The sequence below is a fragment of the Dreissena polymorpha genome, chromosome 1 (assembly GCF_020536995.1).
Source record: "Dreissena polymorpha isolate Duluth1 chromosome 1, UMN_Dpol_1.0, whole genome shotgun sequence".
Taxonomy (NCBI): domain Eukaryota; kingdom Metazoa; phylum Mollusca; class Bivalvia; order Myida; family Dreissenidae; genus Dreissena; species Dreissena polymorpha.
The window spans coordinates 25,426,162-25,449,741 of NC_068355.1; the positions used below are offsets into that span (position 1 = coordinate 25,426,162).

Sequence of the window (23,580 nt, forward strand, 5' to 3'; positions counted from 1 at the left end):
TTCTGCTTTATTATGTTTGTTACGCTGTACAGTTTAATGAAATAGCATCGAACTGAGGTCAAGTGCAAGATATTGAAAGGTAAACAAATAAAATATATTATTTTAACTCAATTTGATACATCATTAACACAACAAGAACACTAAAGGACGTTTGTCAATATTTGTTTATGTTTTCCCCTTATGGTATTTAATTTTTTTTAATACTGAATTAAATTAATAGCTACTCTTTAAGAGCTTATGATCAAATGGTGTATTTAAGAATCTATAGATTATTGCAAGTTTAATATGCATGCGGATGGATATTAACTAAATATTGTCTTCATTTAAAGAAGACATTGAAACAGCACTTAATAATATAAAATTCTGTCAAACATGCACTTAAAAACACTTTTATTTTGTTACTTATAATCATATGTATAATGATTAATGTCTCCCAATTTATTGGTTTATCGCGCTATTTTTTCCAATTTCATGGTTTATTTTCCCAATCCAAATGGCACAGGCTGTAACAAATCAAAGCAAAAAATATCACTTTACAGATTTTATTATTAGCAAGTAAATTCATCTAATGCTTTATGTACCGATAACTGATATGTGACCCAGTCATGGTGTTTTAATGCTCAAAATGATTGAAAAGTTAAAAACTACTGACAACAGCCCAAAACTACTGAGAGATGCCCTCCATACTACTGAGAAGCAATCGGTAGGGAAAACAGGTCTGAGAGAGATGTTGATGTTATTTGTACTAACTTTTTAAGCACACGGTAGGGTGGCATAAGCAGTTAATTGCCCGTCAGTCAGTATGTCTGTCTGTCAGTCTGTCCGAAAACTTTAACATTGCCGACAACTTTTGCAATATTGAAGATAGCAACTTGATATTTGGTATGTATGTGTATCTCATAGAGCTGCACATTTTGATTGGTGAAAGTCAAGGTCAAGGTCATCTTAAAGGCCAAATTAAATATTTTGCTATAAAGTGGTGCCGTAGGGGGCATTGTGTTTCTGACAAACACATCTTTTGTTATCTCTAAAACATTCATAGACAGTGCTCAGACATCTCGACATTTGCTTGGGATCCCCATTTTTGCAGACAACATCCCTGAAAATCGTTGACCCCAGTCATGGGTACACCAACATTTTATATGAACTCTGCCCTAGGTCAAAAGTCAAGGTCATTGTACTAGACAAAATGAAAACACTTTCTCCACAGCAATTAGATTTTCTTATTATTGGGAAGAATAAACAAGCATGGTTTGAAAGAGTATAAAAAGCAAGAACCAGGCCCCTAGGTCAGAGGTTAAGGTCACTGTTCAAGGTCATATGTAAAATATATGAAACCAGTCCATAAAACGCTGTTTTTTTTGGAGACCTTCTCAAAGATGTGTGCATGTATTGAAATTTGTCATTAAACGCTTTATATTGATAAATGTAAACATTGGATCTAAAAAGCTCTAGTAAAAAAACTAGAAAAAAATTAAAGAAATAAAAAAGTAACGCTCAACTCCAGGGCTCGAATCACTGACCCCTGGAGTAAAAGTTTATCGCTTAGCCCTCTCTGCCATCCATGCTCATTCTATGGTTGTTATATTTTAAACTTTATATAAGCAATCCTTGTAGTTTCACAAAATATAACGACAGCAGCAGAACTCTGCAAATTATTCAATTGTTTTGCGTTGCAACGCTTGATAATGTTGACATTTTTAAATTGTCAAAAGATGCATATAATGGATATTTTAGAGCACGGTAAATGTTCAGTATTACTGTTTCCTCATACATATCATAACTACAACGAAAATTTGCAAAACTGAAACATTTTTGTTTAATTTTGTCTATTTACCGAAGGTGAAAATGTCCCTTTAAGTAAGTTTGGCTAGCATATGAGGCAGAATTTTACATTCTGTATAAGTAGTGACTATATTGTATTGTTTAACAAGTATTCTTTACAAAGACCCATGTCAAAGTCACAATTCAAGTACAAATGTCATAACATAGCCAATCTGGAACTAGTTTTAAATAAAATGTACCATTCTTATTAACCTGGCAGTAGTTTGTACTTTATGTTTCCAAACTATCTTCATTGTAGACTTCTATGCTTTAAGGCAGTTTAAATAAGCAGTTTATGCAATGCACTTCTAACAATTTCATTCCAGTAGGTTTAAAGTAAACTGACACTGTACATGTTCTCACGTGACAGTTTACATTGTGACGTGGTGAGGCTGGTCACTAGTCCCACAAAACTGTGCCGCAAAGAGCTTTTCAGATTAAACGTTTAACGATGTTTTACAAGTTCACATCCAATTTTCTAAAAGTTAAAAGTGTTAAATGTTGATCAAATGTAAATAATATATAATATATGTGTATGTATATTATGTTTCTATACTGATGCAGGCTTGTTTGTAATTATAGTGTCAGAAAGTGACTTTGTTAAAACCAGTTAATTTATAAAATGGCAACAAGTTCTCAGTCTTCAGTTGAGCTGGGTTCGCATGAAGTGAAGGACTATATTTGTAATGCCTGTGAAGACAAGACTAATGTTGAGAAAAGTGCTGATTTCTATTGTAAACAGTGTGAACGGTTTTATTGTGGAAACTGTATTGATCCACATGGTAATGCCTTTGCTAAGCATACTACATTTGGAAGGGTCGAAATAGATAAATGGCCAGTTTCAAAAAAGGTGGTTGATTTTCTACAAACTTGTGATGTTCATAAGGACCATACAATTGACAAGTTCTGCAACTTGCACGAACAGCTGTGCTGCCCTAAGTGTGTATCTGATCAACACAGGTATGTAACTCTTCAGTTGTTTAGTTATTAGTACAATATGATTGCAAAATATATTATATAGAAAGTTAGGCTTTTAAATCCATATTCATCATGATGTAAACCCAAAAAAAGAGTCTTTTATGCCAAGTCCATGTTCATTATTTTCCATAAAGCCTTCTGGCTTTCACATGTATAATTTAGCATATCGTTCGGACGATATTTCTAATCGATCGCGATTTAAAGCATAAAAACAAATCGAGTATACCTCACTCCAACCGGAAGCGCTCTTCAATGGGAAGTCATAATTGTTTCGGCGATCGACAAGGTAGGCACGATTTTTTAGTGCTTTTTTCACACACATGTTTTAACTTAGAATATTTTGGTTTAGTATACAGAAAAGGGCTCACAAGGACGCTGTCCTTGTTTATAAATATTTATTTATAGGCAAGTATTCTTATATTTGTTCATAATTGGTAAAAATGAGCTCTGTTGAGAACGATGTTCTCGACTTATCGGATGTGAACGGAGACTCGGAGTTTTCCGGTTTCGAATCTGGTGATATCGTTGATACACCATATGTTGCTTCTATGGTTGAGGTTTCCACCGTGACTACTAAAGAGAAACGTGGAAAAAGTCCCGTTAAGGGAAAAAAGAAAGTTAAGTCCGTTGTCAAAAAGGCCTCAAAACCAGTTAGTCGTAATCAGACACCTACAAACAAGTCAAAAAAGTTGCCATTATCTTCTATTGACATAAATCAGCTCTCAAAGGAAGATATTGTAAAATTAAGACAGAAACTGGGTATTCCAGATGTTGACCCCCACTATTATGATACATTTGATGAATATTCTTATCAAGAGGTGGATCGGCCAAATTTACATGTGCAAATAAATTCAGAGGATGTTTCAGACACTGAAACTCCAGGACCTTCTAGGTCTAAGAATATTGAAGAAGAGCTGTTTGGCTCAGTTACTTCTGAGGATGAAAATTGGCAGCCTCCTAAATTGAAGGCTTTAGAAACGGATAAACCCATTGCTAAATCTTTAGCAAAATTGATTAATGTGGCATGCACTTCTCAGTGCGATATAGAGGAAATTGCAAAGAAATATAAGATTCCTGAAAATGTTGATATGGCTGGACCACCACTTGTTAATCCTGAAATCTGGAAAATATTAGATAAAAGAGTGCACACACAAGACAGAGGTTTGGCTGAAATTCAGAATATTGTTGCCACAGCCATGGTACCGGTAATCAAATTAGCTGAAAATCTGAAATCGGCTGCATTAAATCAGGGAACAAAAACCCTTTTGTCGGACACACTTACATTGCTTGGTCAAGTACAGTACAATATTTCAGTAAAGAGGCGCTACAGCATTCGTCCTCATTTGAAAAAGAAATACTTTGGACTGTGTAATATATCAATGCCTATTACAAAGAATCTGTTTGGCGATGATGTGTCCAAGGAAATTAAATCATGTGACTCGATGGCATATATTGCTAAGGATTCCCAGTATGGGTCCTACAAACCATGGCGGGGACGTGGAACCAACAGACCATTTCGCAGAGGATATTCTGGGAATTATAGATTCCAGCCATATCCTGTACAGAGAGGAAATTTCTCCAGACCTTTCAGGGCCAGAGCAGGCCGGGTAGGAGCTACTTCAGCTTACCCAAACGACAAGTAGATTCCTCGGTCGGTAAACTTAAAAATTGTTTTGAAAGTTGGGAAAAACTAACCACTGACCCATGGATACTAGATGTTGTCAATGGTTATTCCATTGAATTTTACAAACAGCCTGTTCAGAAAAAACTTCCAAATAGTATTAAATTTAATAATGAACAGCGAATTATAATAGATACTGAAATTAAAAAATTATTGGAAATAGGTGCCATAAAGGTATCCATATCAGAACCAAATGAGTTCATATCAAATATATTCATTGTACCAAAACCTGGTGGTAAATTTAGACCAGTAATTAATCTTAAAGCCTTGAATGAATTTGTAACATACCATCATTTCAAACAAGAAACATTTAATGTTGTTTTGGATTTATTACAAGAAAATGATTTCATGACATCAGTAGACATGGAACAAGCATATTATTCTATACCAATTCATAAAGAAAGCCAGAAATATCTTAAATTTTATTGGAACGAAGTGTTGTACTCGTTCAGTTGTCTTCCGTTCGGATTGGCATCTGCCCCATATATTTTTACAAAAATTTTAAAACCAGTGTATTCCTATTTTCGACAGTTAGGCATACGCTGTTCATACTACATTGATGATTCGTTGAATATGAACCTGAATCAAGCTGTTTGTAAGGCTAACACACTAACAATGATTGACACTTTGCAGAAATTAGGTTATACCATTAACCATTCAAAATCGGTTCTGATCCCTACACAAAGGATGGTCTTTTTTGGATTTATTATTGACAGTGTTCAATTCATGGTTTTCCTCACAGAAGAAAAGTTACAAAAGATTATTTTGTACGCTCGAAATATTTATAGTAAAAATACAATTATTGTACGAGAATTGGCGTCATTTATAGGATTGATTATTAATGCATTTTATGCAGTTTTTGAGGCACCCCTACATTATAGGACTTTGGAAAGAAACAAAATTCTCGGTTTGAATTCTAGTACAGATTTTAATCAAAAGATGATTTTATCTGATGAAAGTAAAATGGAACTTTTGTGGTGGATAGAGAATATAAGATTAAAAAATGGAAAACGGATTCGTCCTTTTTCGATTCAGTCGAGATGTCGGACTGACGCATCTAAGCAAGGATGGGGTTGTGAAGAGTTAGACACTGAAAGATATTCTAATGGCAGATGGAATCCTGAAGAATCTGCTCTATCAATTAATTATTTAGAATTACTTGCAATTTTCTATGCTTTACAATCATTGTATGTTCATCATTGTAATGTTCACATAGAAATACAATCTGATAACATATCAGCAATAAAATATATTAATGACATGGGTGGCATGACATCAATTTCTATGGATTTGTTAGCCAAAGATATTTGGCAATGGTGTATTGAAAGGAAAATATATTTGTCTGCTATTCATGTCCCAGGTGTTTTAAATACAGCTGATTTTTATTCAAGAAATTTTTCTGATGCAACAGAATGGATGTTAAAAGCAGATATTTTTTGTAGAATTACTTCTCAGTTTTTTGTACCTAAAATAGATCTTTTTGCATCCAGAATTAACAAGCAGATAGATAGATTTGTCTCTTGGTTTCCAGAACCTGGATCAACATATACTAATGCATTTAGTATTTGTTGGAAAACTGAAGTTCCATATATTTTCCCCCCATTTAATCTTATGGGGAAAGTAATCAATAAAATTAAAACTGATAAAGTAGAGAAAGCTATAGTAGTTTTTCCTATATGGAGGTCTCAAACATGGTTTTCTATGATGATGACTATTCTATCTGATTTTCCTGTCAGGCTACCAAAACACAGGGACTTGCTCACCCTGCCACACAACGGACAGGAGCATCCGTTAGCAAAGAAGATCATCATGGGCGCAGCAGTCTTATCCGGAAATCACTTGAGAGTCAAGGACTTTTACCAGAAACTGCAAACACTATCATCCAGTCATGGAGACCTGGAACTAGGAAGCAATATGACCTGGCGTGGAAACGATGGTATTTTTGGTGTTTACGAAGGAAAGTTAATCCCCTTATTACGACTGAAATTAAAGTAGTTGATTATCTTTATTATTTAAAGTATAATAATAAATCTTACTCAGTTCTTAACACACACAAATCAATGCTTCTACAGACATTACCGTTTTTCGGAAATTCTTGGTGTCAGAATTGTTTCTTAGTGAAACGATACCTTAAAGGTTGTTTTCATAGTAAGCCACCTGTACCGCGTTATAGATTCACGTGGGATGTATCAGTTGTTTTAAAATATTTAATGTCTCTTTATCCTTTGAATAATCTGACATTGAAAATGTTGACATTGAAATTGGTAGCACTGATTGCACTGGCTACAGCTCCAAGAGCACAGACTTTAGTTTCTATGAATGTTAATAACTTGTATAAGGAACAACAGGCAGTTGTGTTTACATTTCCTAAACTATTGAAAACGACTAAAATGGGTGATGCATTTGTGCTTAAAATAGATCATTATGACAAAGAAGAATTATGTGTTATGCATACTGTTTTACATTATCTTAGAGTTACTAAAACGATTAGGAAATCGTCACAGTTTTTTATATCATATAAAACTTTTCAGCCAGTTTCCTCTAGCACCATTGCTAGATGGTTGAAAGATGTGTTGACTATGTCGGGTATCAATTCTGAAATCTTTAAGGCACATTCGTATAGAAGTGCATCCACCTCGGCTGCATTTAGTAGAGGATGTAGTTTAAAAAATATATTGGACACTGCAGACTGGAAGTCGGATAAAAACTTTCGAAAATTTTATCTTCGAAAGGCTTTAACAAATGAAAATGTCTCATTCTCCCAAGCTGTTTTGAGTTCTCATGTTGATTAGACACAATATTTCTTATGGACATGGTCTTTTGTGTTGTTCAAATATCAAATATGTTTGATACATAATGCTTTTGAATTTGTTATACATTTTATAACAGATATGGTGCCTTTATATAAGAGTGGAAGACAATACTTATTTGGAATTGATATTTGTTACACTTTTTATTTTTTGTGTTGTATTATATATCATTCTATGGAAAGAATGGTTTTGTTGCTTTTTAAAGATGCTAAATTATACATGTGAAAGCCAGAAGGCTTTATGGAAAATAATGACCCCTCATCCAAGCTTTAGTGATGGATGAAGGGGCATTATTGGAAATAAAGCCTGAGGCTGAGCATGTATATTCCCATCCCATTTGAACATTATATATTTTGTTTAAAAAGGAATCAATGGATTTCCCACCCTTTATGAAGTAATGCAACAAAACATTCTTTTTACTGTAAATTATGACTTCCCATTGAAGAGCGCTTCCGGTTGGAGTGAGGTATACTCGATTTGTTTTTATGCTTTAAATCGCGATCGATTAGAAATATCGTCGGAACGATATGCTAAATTATACATGCTCAGCCTCAGGCTTTATTTCCAATAATGCCCCTTCATCCATCACTAAAGCTTGGATGAGGGGTCATTTTCAAATCCACTAACTGGTCTAACATATTTGTATCAATATATTACAATTTAACACATATACAAATCATATAGTCTCGCTTTAAATAAAAAAAATAATGCACTCAAATTAACTGCATGTGTTTTCATTGATTACCTAGATAAAGTGACTGGCGGGTTTACGTGCTCTATGGATTGTTATTAAAAGTAGGGCAGGTGATTTACCCAACACCCAGTATGCATATATTTCATAGCCTTCAAGAAAATTTCAACAAAACCAGGTCTTTTTCTGACAACCTCATTAATATGCTTTAGGTAAGAAGCACTTTCTGGGTATATAACTTTAAGGCAACCAGAAAAGACACAGTTTTCAATATTTATAAATAACAAAAATTGTCTTCTTATTTTAAGCTCGCCTGAGTTCATGGTTAAATTGTGTGATCTCCTTAGTCTGTCTTCATGCATAGTCTATTTTCATCATTTTCCTAGTTTACAATCTAGAGGCTACATTTATTTTCCAATCTTCATAACCTAGTCAGAACATTAAATTTTCTCCCAATAATTTCATGTCCAAGTTCGAAACTGGAATATGTGAGGTAAAAAACTAGGTTGATAGGTCGAACAAAAGAAAAAGCATGCTAACACTCAAGAAGTCATATTAACCGTCAAATGTTCATGAAACTTTGTCAGAACATTGTCTCCATTATATCATGGCCAAATCGAAACTGGCTTGTGTGAGGTCAAAAACACAGTAGAAATATCAAATTAAAATTAAAGATTGTTAACACTCTAAAAGTGATATTAACTGTTGAATCTTAATGAAATTTTGTCAGAACATTTGTTTCTTGATTTCTTACTTGATTTGAAAATGGTTCTGCTTGGTTGAAAGACATGTCCGCCAGGGGGTGAGGCTATTTCCCTTATATGGCTATAGTAAAACCTAGCAAACACTTTACGAATCACATGTTTATGCCCCCGAAGGAGGCATAAAGTGATCGGATTGTCTGCTGTCTGTCTGTCTGTCCGTCACACTTTTGCGTTAAGGTTTCAAAAAATCCTCATAACTACTATACATGTCGCTTCAGATGTAACCTTCATATTTGGTATGCATGTGTATATGGACTTTTCATACGCACACAATTTGACCCATTTGACCTTGACCTTGAACTTAGGGTCCGCGTTTAGGTTTCAAAATCTGCGTTTAGGTTTCGAAAAATGCTCATAACTACTATCAAAGCGTTCATAGGGGGACATATGTCATCATATGGTTACAGCTCTTGTAATAAATAATTATTATCTGTGAAAGAACATACCGTAAATCAATGAATATAATACGCCCTCGTGCATAATACGCACTCCCGAGTTTGGTCAAAATTTATCGGTAAAAATTGAAAATCCGAGTAAAATACGCACTAAAAAAATCAGTTTCCGAAATTGGCTATTTCCGAAAAAAAATGTCAATATATTTTTGTGTTGTGAAAATAGCAAATCAATTTGGTGTTGTCAACTATCTGTTTCACAGTAATACCCCGGTATATTGATCGGGATGTGTTATAATGCTGTTGTTATGACAGTTGCATAATAAATATCTCTGTCTGTTGTTTATATTACCATTGATTGTTACCGATAACACACGGGGCCCTTGCTGACATCCGGGTCAAGCAGTCATAATTACAAAAGAAAGAAGCAGAGACGCTGTTTTTTGTTTTCACATTTAATTCAGTTTGACAATATTCGGGACGATAATAATTATAATAATAATAAAGTAATAAGAAGACAAAATGGTTACTTCCGTGTTTATAGTTGTCTAGATGAATTACTTTTCCGAAGTGTTACAAACTCGATTTATTAATATAACTTTAAATACAATTAAACCGCTCTTGTTTTTCATGATCTCTTTAATTAAAATATGCTGCTGTCATTAAGGTTAGTTTGGGAGTAAAAAACAAATTAATTAAATATCACCTTTCAATTTAATTCGGCAATCGGCAGACAGGTGTAATGGACTCTATTAGCATCGTAAAACTAATTATTTAATTACCACTCTTTACTTTTGATATTTTAAATATGCGGTAGAAAGATAAATAGTGGTCAGCTAAGAAATATTTATTTAAGGGTATTGTCAGGGTTTTTTTCATTTGCTAATCTCTTTATACGATTTATCGTCCAGTCGCTATTTTGTAGGCAGGCGATGATTTTAACTGTGTATTCCAAGTATACAGCAGTGGCTACGCATGAATGACCCAATATTATTCGATAGCTCCTCCTGTTCTCACGTTTCATTCGACAACGTCATTTCATGTGTAAGCGAGCTCAATGTTGATTGGCCAGCTACCATGCGCACTTCAACAACAATAAGGTCAAGCGATGTCTCATAATCGGGTACAGACAGGGTTTTGTTTACTGTTCGAATTGCGAACACTTTCATTAAAACAAAGAGACAAATATAGAAAACCAGTCCAATATAAATGGCAGATGTTTTCAATGAAATTTTACTAGATTTTGGCATTTTCACAAATAAGATTTTTATTGAGCCAAATTCTCAATATTTTCACAAATGACTCAAATGGCGAACGACAGCGTGAGCCCTGTTGCACCCCTTTGATGTAATGGTGTAGTTCAAAATGGCTGCCACAAAGCTTTTAACAGCGATTAAGTTGAAAATTTGCACAGGAAAAATTTTGTTCTGCTCTAAACTCGTATATTATATGCACCCCCTATTTGAAGAAAAAATCGGCAGGTAAAAAAGTGCGTATTATATTCGTAGATTTACGGTATATTATTTTAGAGGATTTTTTTAGTACACTGTTCATATAACACTTGTTTTGTTAAATGGCATCTTTACGCATTAGTGTTACCTGTCATTTTCATTTCTACGAAAAAAAGTTTACTTTATATTTCTAGTTGAATTTGAATATTATATGCAAACTTTTTTACTTTAGACATTGGTCTGTGTGTATTGAAAATGTGCAGTCCACTATGTTCAATATTAAGTACACTTTTAATACTTCAAAAAATGTGTGTTACACATAATCATAAACATGTTTTGTATCTTGGATTTCATTACCATTAGGAAATTAACATTTTCAATGTGAAAATAGCTCATGAACATTGATTGGCTCTTGCTTTGCTGCCATTTAACTCTTTTTTTTTGCAAATAATGCAAATACAATTAAAGTACCGGTATATTTTCAACAAATTTTTAAAAAGTTGAAATTTTTCTTAGGTTGTGTAGTATAAATTAAATTGCAAAATTATTAGTCATATATCCCAATTTAAAAAAACATTGCCACTAGGCTTGCTACTGTATGGTATTTCAATATCACATATAAATAAACAATAGACCAATCTCTCAGATCCTCCTTTAAAACAATTTACAATGGCGTCTTTTCTTTTCCACAAATAGATCATGTGACAACAACAAAAGCAAAGTAATCACAATAGGTAAAATAACAACACAACATATTGGGACATAGTAGACCATGAGGTTGCATGTCGTAAGCCACTCATCACAGGCTAGATTGTTCATGCTGAGATTTTATTTAGAAATAGAGGACCCTCTTTTAAGGAGCAGGGTTATTTTGCTTTGCATCTGTCCTTTGGTCCATTTGTCAGTTGGTCTGTAGACAAATTGTTTCCACATGATATCTAGGGAATGCTTTGACTTACAACCATGCAACATATTTTATTTTTACATGGAAGAAGATTTAGAGGTAAATCCATGTTAAGGTCAAGAGGTCAAAGGTCACAGATGCTTATAACATGAAATTGCATGTATAAAGGTGTCGCAGTCAGTTTTAGTACCTGTAATACCAATCATAACCATATTTATGTCCCCCTTCAAAGAAGAGGGGGTACATTGCTTTGCACATGTCTGTCGGTCCGTCCACCAGGTGGTTTCCGGATGATAACTCAAGAACACTTAGGCCTAGGATCATGAAACTTCAAAGGTACATAGATCATGACTCCCAGATGACCCCTATTGATTTTGAGGTCACCAGGTCAAAGGTCAAGGTCATGGTGACCCGAAATAGTTAAATGGTTTCCGGATGATAACACAAGAACGCATATGCCTAGGATCATGAAACTTCATAGGTAGATTGATCATGACTTGCAGATGACCCCTATTGATTTTGAGGTCACTAGGTCAAAGGTCTAGGTCATGGTGACCCGAAATAGTAAAATGGTTTCCGGATGATAACTTAATAACACATATGCCTACGATCATGAAACTTAATGGGTAGATTGATCATGACTCGCAGATGACCCCTATTGATTTTGAGGTCACTAGGTCAAAGGTCAAGGTCATGGTAACCCAAAATAGTTAAATAGTTTCGGGATGATAACTCAAGAACGCTTTTGCCTAGGATCATGACACTTCATATGTACATTGATCAAGACTCGCTGATGACCCCTATTGATATTCAGGTCACTAGGTCAAAGGTCAAGGTCACAGTGACAAAAACGTATTCACACAATGGCTGCCACTACAACGGACAGCCCATATGGGGGGCATGCATGTTTTACAAACAGCCCTTGTTTAAACAGATTTTCAATTTTGATAAAACACTGTACATGTAGGACATTTGGACATTCTTCATATTTATCACAGTACTGCCCTTATTAAATGCTTTCATTAATTTACTTTTAATCCACTTAAGACAGGTGGTTGTGAACAATATAATGACTTTCATTGATGGCTTATTATGCCCCCCTTCGAAGAAGAGGGGGTATATTGCTTTGCTCATGTCGGTAGGTCGGTCGGTCCGTCCACCAGGTGGTTTCCAGATGATAACTCAAGAACGCTTGGGCCTAGGATCATGAAACTTCATAGGTACATTGATCATGACTCGCAGATGACCCCTATAGACTTTGAGGTCACTAGGTCAAAGGTCAAGGTCACAAGTGAAGGTCACAGTTACTGGAAATAGGCAAAATGCAGGATTCTGCGTCTATTGAAATTACAACAAATCAACAACTGAATTTAAAATGTGACATTTACGTCCTTTCAGAAAAGTTTGCGAAAGTGAAAGTTGGTTTCTGAGATGTAAATTTTACTGAGGACACTTCATTCCGAATCGCGATATAAGCTGTCAGATCATTGATGCATGTAGACCTATATGTATGCATAGTTTGGCAATCTCAAAACATGTTATTTATAAACTACTTATTGCAGTATGTGTTATGACCATTGGTATTACATTATTAAATTTAAGTATTTTCAAATGCCTACAGGGCCCTCAATCCATTTTAGGGGAAGCGGGTCGCTACCCTCATGTGTGGGAATTTTCGCGGCGTTTCCCTTTTTTGGGAATTGTTTTACTTACTCTCTCATTATTATATTTGTACATGTTTGCACTATATTCATTTCTTTTTTTTTATATTTAAGTATGTTTGACAAGATTAAATTGAAATAGAATTGAGATATAGTAATCTTTTTTTTTTAATCGGGGAATTCCCTCCCCCTCCCCCCTCCCCAAGGGGAAAAAAGTATACTTTTTAGGTTTTCGGCCGCAGATTTTACAGATTGAGGGCGTATAATTGAATGTGTTATCCAAATTTTCAAAATCATTTCCAGATTAAATTATTCACAGAAAGATAAGAAAATTTTAGCAACAAAAACATATTTCTCATGTGTTTCATTAACAGTTGAAAATCATGCCAAAATTAGACTTCATGTACAACATCACATTATTCTTACTCGGGGAAAGCTTGGACTTTAATATTAAATTGCTGAATAACAACTTTGTACTGCAGAGGTCTCTACTATCTTTTATTATGCCCCCCTTTGAAGAAGAGGGGGTATATTGCTTTGCTCATGTCGGTCTGTCGGTCCGTCCACCAGGTGGTTGTCAGACGATAACTCAAAAACACTTGGGCCTAGGATCATGAAACTTCATAGGTACATTGATCATGACTTGAAGATGACCCCTATTGATTTTGAGGTCACTAGGTCAAAGGTCAAGGTCACGGTGACCCGAAATAGTAAAATGGTTTTTGAATGATAACTCAAGAACGCATACGCCTATGATCATGAAACTTCATGGGTAGATTGATCATGACTTGCAGATGACCCCTATTAATTTTGAGGTCACTAGGTCAAAGGTCAAGGTCACGGTGACCCGAAATAGTAAAATGGTTTTCGGATGATAACTCAAGAACGCATATGCCTAGGATCATGAAACTTCATAGGTAGATTGATCATGACTCGCAGATGACCCCTATTGATTTTGAGGTCACAAGGTCAAAGGTCAAGGTCACGGTGACCCAAAATAGTAAAATGATTTTCGGATGATAACTCAAGAACGCTTTTGCCTAGGATCATGACACTTCATAGGTACATTGATCGGGACTCGCAGATGACGCCTATTGATTTTCAGGTCACTAGGTCAAAGGTCAAGGTCACAGTGACAAAAAACGTATTCACGCAATGGCTGCTACTACAACGGACAGCCCATATGGGGGGCATGCATGTTTTACAAACAGCCCTTGTTTATTTAATGTGGAAGTTTTTTCTCTAACTAAAAAACTACTTAATAACGCGTCATCTACAGCGCTACATTTGTTGAGATTTGTCAGTATTAATCTGTGAACAAATGTAAACTTAATGCATAGCTTCACATGGGGTCAGTGTGTATTCGGCCGCCTGTGTGCTGATTGGCTAATGCAGTGCGCTGATTGGCTAATGCGCTTACCAAGAAGAATTTGAATGACCGCTGGAAAAATCAATATTGGCCACTCGCTGAGAAATTAATTAAAAACAGTAGCTCTTAGGCAGAGTAAACGGACTGAATTACCCGATTTACTGTTGACATTTGTAGGTTTTGTGTATTTGAAAATAACATACATGCGGGTTATCGGACGTCCAAGGGACTTCCAGCTTTTGTACAGTAGATGTACGACTACCTTTTCGGGCGTAATTTATGCCCGGATGTCCACTCATGGAAGCACTGACCCTCAGGTGGGGGAAAATAAGTGTTGTTTGTTTAAAAAAGGGGATTTTGTACATCATTTATTGGTTTGTATTATCTTCTTACTGTCAATACAGTTTAAAACATTCAATTCATTACATGGTGGGTAGGGTAATGACATAGAAGAATCGATAATTGTTTGTCTGTCAATTTCAGTACAAGACCGTGTCTCGTTATTTTCATTACATTCCGGAAGCAGAACAACGTCGAGGTATCGACACATTGTTGATTATGCTCCCCTTAGAAGAAGAGGGGGTAAATTGTTATGCACATGTCGGTCTGTATGTCTGTCCACCAGATGGTTTCCGGATGATAACTCAAGAATGCTTTGGCCTAGGATAATGAAACTTCAAAGGTACATTGATCATGACTCGCAGATGACCCCTATTGATTTTGAGGTCACTAGGTCAAGGTCACTGTGACCCGAAATAGTAAAATGGAAAATGATTTCCGATGATAACTCAAGAAAGCTTATGCCTAAGATCATGAAACTTCATAGGTAGTATATTGATCATGATTTGCAGATGACCCCTATAGATTTTCAGGTCACTAGGTCAAAGGTCAAGGTTACGGTGACCCGAACAAGTAAAATGGTTTCGGTATGATAACTCGAGAACGCTTATGCCTAGGATCATGAAACTTCATAGATACATTGATCATGACTCGCGGAGGACCCCTATTGATTGTCAGGTCACTAGGTCAATGGTCATGGTTACTCAACTTAGAAAAATGGTTTCTGGATGATAACTCAAGAACGCTTACCCCGAGGATCATGAAATTTCATAGGTACATTGATCATGACTCACAGATGACCCCTATTGACTTTCAGATCACTAGGTCAAAGGTCAAGGTCACGGTGACTCGGACACAGTAAAATGGTTTCCGGATGATAACTCAAGAATGCTTATGCCTAGGATCATGAAACTTCATAGGTTCATTGATCATGAAATGCAGATGACCCCTATTGATTTTCAAGTCACTAGGTCAAAGGTCAAGGTCATGGTGACTCGACACAGTAAAATTGTTTTTGGATGATGTCTCAAGAATAATCATAGGCCTAGGATCATCAAACTTCATAGATACATCGATCATGACTGGCATTTGACCCCTATTTATTTTCAGGTCACTAGGTCAAAGGTCAGGGTGACATAAAACCTATTCACACAATGGCTGCCACTACAACTGACAGCCCATATGGGGGGGGCATGCATGTTTTACAAACAGCCCTTGTTTTAATTTGTTTTGCTAAGTTCTGTCTTGCGTCAATTTAATGACCGGTACTTTTAATCGGACTAAGGGTTTTCTGGTTCAATTAAATTTCAATTTTCTTGCATGATATAGAAATGTTTTTTGTCTTTTTCTCTTGATGTGTTTTTTTATTATGCGTCATGACAAAAAAGACCAAATGCAGTGATAATTTTTCATGTGCGTTTTGCGTTATTTGCGCATTAAAATTACCAAAAGCCCATGTGATAAAAATATCTGCGTCTAAAAAAGCGCATTGATTTTCAAGAAAGACAAAATTGGAAAGATACTTGTCAATACTTAACACGGCCCGAATTTTAACGCATTTTATCAGAACACAAAAGGTGATTTCTACTGTAACACCGGCTATATGTGCACTACATCATTCGTATTTGCATTTCATACTGGTTCTCTGCTTTGTGCGTGAACTATAAAGTTGAATAAGAGGACGTAGAATCACCCAAACGTTGCATCCGCTTTCGCTTTCTGAACTGTCAAAATGCCACCCAAAAAAATTTAAAACCCTGTCAAGATCAATTAACTTTGAAGGCTGCATTTGGAATTGCTGAACTTAATAAACATGTAGCATCATCCGAGAGCCTCAGCGAGGCAAGTCTATCTACTATTTCGAACAAGTTTTTGACTAAATGGCTCTATTCAAAGAATTGAACTTGGAACTACGTGTTAATGTTATGTGTTTTAGTTATAACAAACTTCGAACTCGGTGTTAATATTAAGTGATTTTAGTGATAGCAGTTATTTTGATAATTAAAATGCTTATGAATCAATAAAAAATTTGTTCATGTTTCAAGTTTTTTTATTAATAATTAAAAAACCAAAAAAGCTCTTTTTTTTTTTAGAAAGCTCATTGTTTCAGCACATGTGCACTTTTAAAATTCATAGGTTAAAAATGAAAAATTATCACTGCAAATGTATCCAAATATAAGCTTTTGTTCCCGAATAATCGCTGTCTTTCAGTTATTTTCATTTATGATGTATTTTAAACCAAGTGTTGTTATTGAATCAGAAACCGGTACCAGCTTAAGCAGGTGCGCGGCAAGGTTACACAGCACTAAGATTTTTTTCTTATCCAAGGGGGAATTTTCGTCTGAAATGGGGAAAAAATATATACTTTTTGACAGGGGGAATGGGGCCGAATATCGGCCCCAAATATTGCATTCAAGACCCCTGCCATGTTCAATATTAACATGTAAGTACACTTAAATGTAAAAATGTGTGTAAAACAATCATGGACGTGTTTTGTGTCTTGGAATTCATTAAAATTGGGAAATTAACCTTTTGAGCTCACCTGTCACGAAGTGATATGGTGCGCTTATGTGATAGAGTGATGTCCGGCGTCCGTCCGTCAACAATTTGTTTGTGTAGACAGTAGAGGTCACAGTTTTCATCCAATCTTAATGAAATTTGGTCAGAATGTTTATCTGGATGAAATTTGGGTTTGGATTGTATTTGGGTCATCTGGGGTCAAAAACTAGGTCACTAGATCAAATAAAACTAAAACTTGTGTAGACAATAGAGGTCACAGTTTTCATCCAATCTGTATGAAATTTTGTCAGAATGTTTATCTTGATGAAATCTGGATTGAGATTGTATTTGGGTCATCTGGGGTCAGAAATTAGGTCAAATCATAGACAAACTTGTGTAGACAATAGAGGTCATAGTTTTCATCTGATCTTAATGGGTCAGGTGAGTGATTCAGGGCCATCATGGCCCTCTTGTAAATGTGAAAACAGCTCTTGAACAGCGATTTACTGTTGCCTTGCTACCATTGAACCATTTGTGGTTATGGTATGAAGTTCTTTGTATATTTCATGACCAAAATAATAAATGTCAATGAAATATATTATGTTCTAAACATTATCATACAAATATTTAGCAATAAACACATTTATTAACAGACCTGCATTTCATACGAATATAATTATAGTTGCATATTTTCTTTTAATCGAAACAGTTTCTGTTACAAATGAAAATGCACAAACACGCAAATATGTCTTTTGCAAGCAATTCCTTTTAAGACAAAATGAACATCTGTATTAAAAAAAACTCTGGCAAAGTCAATCTTCAAATTAAAAAATCTTAATCTGTCATCCAATCCCCTATGTCACTGCCTAGGCACTTTAATATTCCTCTATTAAAACAACATCTTTTATATGTAATTCAAAAATGAAACACGCCAAGTGTTGCTTGAGTATTAAAAGAAAATACAAACCAAAATCTATTAGTTACAAAATTAACAAGATTAAGCTTGTAATGGTTATTTAAAATTGTAAAACACAAAGCTGTACAAGTTTCCCACTACAATCTTATAGCAAAGAGGAATTATGTAGAGATAGAATAACACATTTTTTTACAATATATGCTGTATGAAACTAAATTAAAATGAATACTATCAACTTATAAAAATACGCAGAAAACATGCACACAGCATAGCATGGAATTATTATTATCATCATCTTACAATGTTATTACCAAACAATGGTTAACATAGTCATGATCATGACACAAGTACAAATCAATTTTAATAGGCCAATGGGGGAAATTTTGCACACATATGCAAAGAAACAATATATTGAAAACGCATTATAGAGTACACAGTATATGTCTCTGTAACGAGCTCTTAATCTGCAGTAAATATCAGGGGTGTGATTTTTCCGCGGATCCGCGGATTTCCGCGGATCGGTTTGTCCTGTATGTCACTTCTAAGATTTGCGTAAATTCGTTTTAAAAAATGTGGGGGAGAGGGGCTACCACCGATTCCGCGAACGTATTTCATAAGCGACCCGAAATATCCGCGTCCCGCGAAATCTCTCCGCATTTTACACTGGTAGATCCTACCTAAGCATTTTTAAAACTAGCCATATAATTGGCTGTCGTTTCCCAATCTTCCAATTAAAATCGTGTTCTTAAAATGCGCTCTGTGGTTTGTTTGCAAATGGCACCATTGTGAAGAGAAAATTAAGATTATTGAAATAACAAATAGCAATCGAATAAACGACTGACATCACCTAGTCTGATAGGAATAATGAAATGTGTTTGTCAAAAAAAAGACTACGTTTTAGATACAAGCAACACATATTTTGTTAAGAAATGTGCCCACTGAATTTGTGTCACGGAAACCAGTGTTTGCAAATTGGAGTGTAGTCTACTCGCGAAGTAAAACAATTTAGAGAGTATTGTTCGAACATGGAAATAGACAAACATGATTTGATTTTTATATGTCTGTGGGTCTGTGTATAATCAGATTCATATGCATATTCTGCTTTATTATGTTTGTCACGCTGTTCAGTTAACTGAAATAGCTTTGAACTGAGTGAAGATGTGAAATGCAAGATATTGAAAGGTAAACAAATTAAATATATTAATTTAACTCAGTTAATTCATCATTAACACCAGAAGAACACTCAAATGTCAGTGATTTTTTTTTTTTTTTTTTCTTACAGCCTGTGCCTTTTGGATTGGGAAAATTAGCGCGATAAACCATGAAATTGGGAAAAATAGCGCAATAAACCATGAAATTGGGAAACATTTTAAATATGATTAGAAGAACAGAATTAAAATTATTAAAGTATGTTTGACAGCATTTTTACACTACGCGTCACGCGATTTTTGCCTAAATCACCGACACGCAGTGGTCATTATTTATTTTGGGTGAAAAATCAACGCGACCTTGCGCGTTTCATCACGCTAGGTCGAGCATGATCACCGTGTATGCTATAAATATCATCTCCGCGGTGATTCACCGCGATTCACAGCGCTCATGGTCAACGCGGTGAAGAACGATTTTCCTACGTTACATGTGCGTGTCTAATCTTCACAGAGATTATAGCAATATGGGATTATTAGCATTGTTGGCAGATATAAGAGAGTAGCCTTTTTAAAATGTCAACATGTATTACACACCCATGTCCCTTACAGGTTATTTTTGTCTTTTTAAATGCTGCGTATAAAACAAAACAGTGTTCGCACCTATGGGTATGATACCGCAACTGGAGGAGTGATAATTGCGTTTTTGATTATGCAATTAACAGTTTGAAGCCATGGAGAACTCATAACTGATTGTAATGTAATCATCGTATTTTCCCCGAGTCTCTCGATTCCCCGATGAATACGTTTCAACTGTCTCAATCACATACATGCAACTTCTTCCGTCTTTATCCATTGCTCGATAATCCCACATATGCCCCAGTGTTTTCATTATTATCTGAAACAACCGATTTTTTTAATAAAGCAACAGATTAGGCCGGGGGTCTAGGGGGCCGCCTAGGCCCCCCGTGGGTCCAGGGCAACGCCTGGTAGGGGGTTCAGGGGGGCGAAGCCCCCCGAGAAAAAAATGAATATGCAACTTTGGCTAATAGATATCAGTGCTCTGGCTGAAATTCATGATTGACAAAAAGGAAATAAGACAAGAGAAGAAAACAATATTATTTTTTTTATTAAAATTAAGTTTACCTGATGAGAACTTCACATTTTATTTACATCTCGCAAGAGACTAGTCAGAGTCACTATCACTGTAACTGGCACTGCTGCTAGAATCTGAATCATCCTCTAAATTAAATGTCTTAATAGCTGCTTTGATCTCTTCCCTCAATTCTTCCTGATCTAATAACATGACAGGGTCTGTTTGAACACAAGTGTCACTAGTAGAAGGAGTAGCTGAACCTATTTTCTTTTTCACTGACAAAGGTTCTGCTAATTTTTTTCTATTTTTAATACTGAGCCATTTCGAAACTGCCTGCTTAACAATGTCACCAGAATCCTCGCATCTTGGCCCATTTATAGTCACCTGTAACAAAGCTTCTAACATGTCATTGGATATTCTATTCCTGTGTATAGTTTTAATATTTTTTAAAGAACTTGCTCCTCTCTCCGGCCAGGCATTTGTGACAGGAAGTGAAGCTGCAACTTCAGCAATAAATGTTAACTTGGGGAAGAACTGCTTATAAATAGGGACAGATAGCAGTTGTATTAAACACCTCTCTGTGCTTGTCATCTTGGATGTAGAGTTATGTGGAAATTTTGGTTTTAAAATATCCCTAAGATGGTATTTCATTCCATTCCACTCTGTTTTAAGCTGATCAGACAATTCTTCTCCATTTTCTCCTCTGTAGAAATGTCTAGCAAGTATCTGTACTTCTCTATTACCATATTCCTTAAACTGTGCTGTATCATTTGGAATACCCTGGATATCAAAAATACTAAATGAGGTTATGATTTCTGAAGTATCAGTAAACCTTCGGTCAATATTGTTTTTCAAAGCAGCAATGTAATTTTTGAATAAAGACTGAATTTCATTCATGGCTTTTGAGTTCAAAGAGAGTTCAGCACTGATGTTATTAATTGAGTCTATATCACTTTGCAAAGCCGTAATTGGTGTTTCTTCTTGAAGAATACTATCAAGTTTGTCTTTTGCACTATTGACTTCAGGGATAATGGCAGAAAAATTGAAAGAGCTACTCTGGAAAACTCTTGACAGATGTGACAACACAGGAAGTATATGTCTCAGAATGTAAATAACACCAAGAAATTTTATGTTTCTTATTTTCTTAGAAAGTCCCAAAGCAATAGCATCTTCAGTTTTAGCAAGATCTAAAGTTTGTAATAAAGCTTCATAGTCATTGTAGACTGCTGTAACAGAAGAATCAAGACTTAACCACCTGGTCCTACAGGCTTTCTTCAAGCGTGAAGCAACTTTCTTAGATGCACCTTTACTCAAATTTAATCCTTTAAGTTCCATCTGTACCTTAAGATAACATGCCATTCTTTTGGGTGAGTTTTCAAAATAGTTCCACAACTGCCTTAGAACAAGTTCTACTTCTTTCACATACTTTATGCCTTCATTGCTGTCTGTACAAGAAAGGGCGAGTTTATGACATATACAGTGAACATTTATAAGAGTTGGGCACTTCTCTCTAAGTAATGTAGCAACCCCTCCTTTTTTCCCAACCATTACCGATGCGCCATCAGAGGAAAATCCTGTAAATTTACCAAGATCAAGCCCACTTGTGTTTATTGACTCAAGAAGAAGATCAGAGATGGCCTTGGCATTTGCTGAAGAATAATGTTCAAAAATGTTCTGACAAGAAAGAAATGATGTTTGCACACTGCCTAGCTCCTGATCAAAATACTGAATAAATGTAATCAAATGTTCTGTCACGCTAATATCTGATACTTCATCTGTCAGCAAACCATATGCTTGGGCCTTGTGAGCTTTCTCTATTACACTATCCTTGACTGTATCACCAAGTAACAGAAAAAAATCCCTTTGTGAACCAGCAGACTTGTGGTTAAAAAATCTTAAATTCTCATACTCAAAGACATTTTCAATCATATCTAACAATGGCAACAATTTCCTATTTGAAACAAAGTTTTTCATAAGAAAGTAAACAGTGGAAAAAACTTTTTCATATAAAGACGATTCAACATTCTTTTTGTGACACACTTCAGTATGAAAAATTGACAATTTCTGAACCATTTCTGTTTCAATGGCTGATTTGTGCATTTGAGAAGCAGCATGAACTTTAAGAGCATCCTCCAAGAATCTAGTAGCAGGTGTGGTAACAAAAACATCTCTTTTGTTTAATTTATGCTTTAAGTTATGCTTTTTACATAATATACAGTACATTCCCTGCCCCTCAACAAATGACAGCCACCAATAATCAGTTAACTTGCTATGATTAAACTTTTTTGGTGAAAGTCTTTTCTTTTCAGAGTCAGAAATATCGCTGCAGAAAGCTTGTTGACATAAATATCGACTGTGAACTTTGTTGGTACAACTTTCAAATAATGACTGTGTCAAAGTAAGACACTCATCATCAGTAAAAGGCTTGTGCTTTTCTTGACTCCCAGAATCTGATGATTTTTCCGAACTGGTAGGCTTATCCGTATCTGTCATATAACTCCCTGAAACTGTCAGCTGATCTATGTTGCTATCACTCCCTGAAACTGTCGGCTGATCTATGTTGCTCTGCAATGGTGTCACATCAACTGCCATTGCTTCACTAGTGTTTAGGTTCGCAGAACCATCATCTGAGCCTTCAAAAGATCAAAACAGATTAAATTGCCTTGAGCAGTTTTTTCATCATCATATTTTTTCATATCTTTTTTATTTTATTATCCATATCATTTTATTTGAAAATTTAGTGATCAAATTATATTATTAAATTATTTGAACAGATCACCTTCTATCATCATTATATGTTGAGTTTTTGGTACCTAAATATAAATTTACTCATAAAGCAAGAACAAAATCAAACTAATATTTACATTGTAGTAATTAATATGACAGGTCTAAGTACAGACAATTTATATGTTTCCCTTTGTATTAAATTTATTAAATGAAAATTGTCCTCTGCTCCATTACAATGGCAAACGAAGTCATAATTAATGTAAGAAGCTGTCAATCCTTACTTAATTTAAAACTAGATCTATATGACAAAAACACCCGCAACAAACAAACAAC

General features: G+C 35.2%; 2 protein-coding genes across 3 annotated transcripts in view; both read left to right on the plus strand.

Annotated features, from left to right (window-relative positions):
• Positions 1 to 2,222: 2,222 nt before the first annotated feature.
• LOC127853483 (uncharacterized) overlaps positions 2,223 to 23,580 on the plus strand; it is a 67,094-nt gene continuing 45,736 nt past the window's right edge. The window contains exon 1 of the mRNA XM_052388433.1: positions 2,223 to 2,784. Coding sequence (XP_052244393.1) covers positions 2,447 to 2,784 — 338 coding nt within the window. The 5' untranslated portion in view covers positions 2,223 to 2,446. The remainder of the gene's footprint in view (positions 2,785 to 23,580) is intronic.
• Positions 2,999 to 6,551, plus strand: LOC127874604 (uncharacterized). 2 transcript variants are annotated; one of them, XR_008047010.1, is made up of 2 exons: positions 2,999 to 3,088; positions 6,220 to 6,551. XR_008047010.1 is itself a non-coding variant. In XM_052419022.1 (2 exons), exon 1 carries the CDS (start codon positions 3,243 to 3,245, stop codon positions 4,443 to 4,445), a length of 1,203 nt encoding a protein of 400 aa, XP_052274982.1. In that variant the 5' UTR covers positions 3,163 to 3,242; the 3' UTR covers positions 4,446 to 4,453; positions 6,220 to 6,551. The 2 variants fall into 2 exon arrangements, 1 of the variants encoding a protein (XP_052274982.1); XM_052419022.1 differs by lacking the exon at positions 2,999 to 3,088 and adding an exon at positions 3,163 to 4,453.

What these genes read in the sequence shown, in the direction of transcription:
- LOC127874604 (XM_052419022.1), top strand. Translation starts at nt 3,243, where the DNA reads ATGAGCTCTGTTGAGAACGATGTTCTCGACTTATCGGATGTGAACGGA.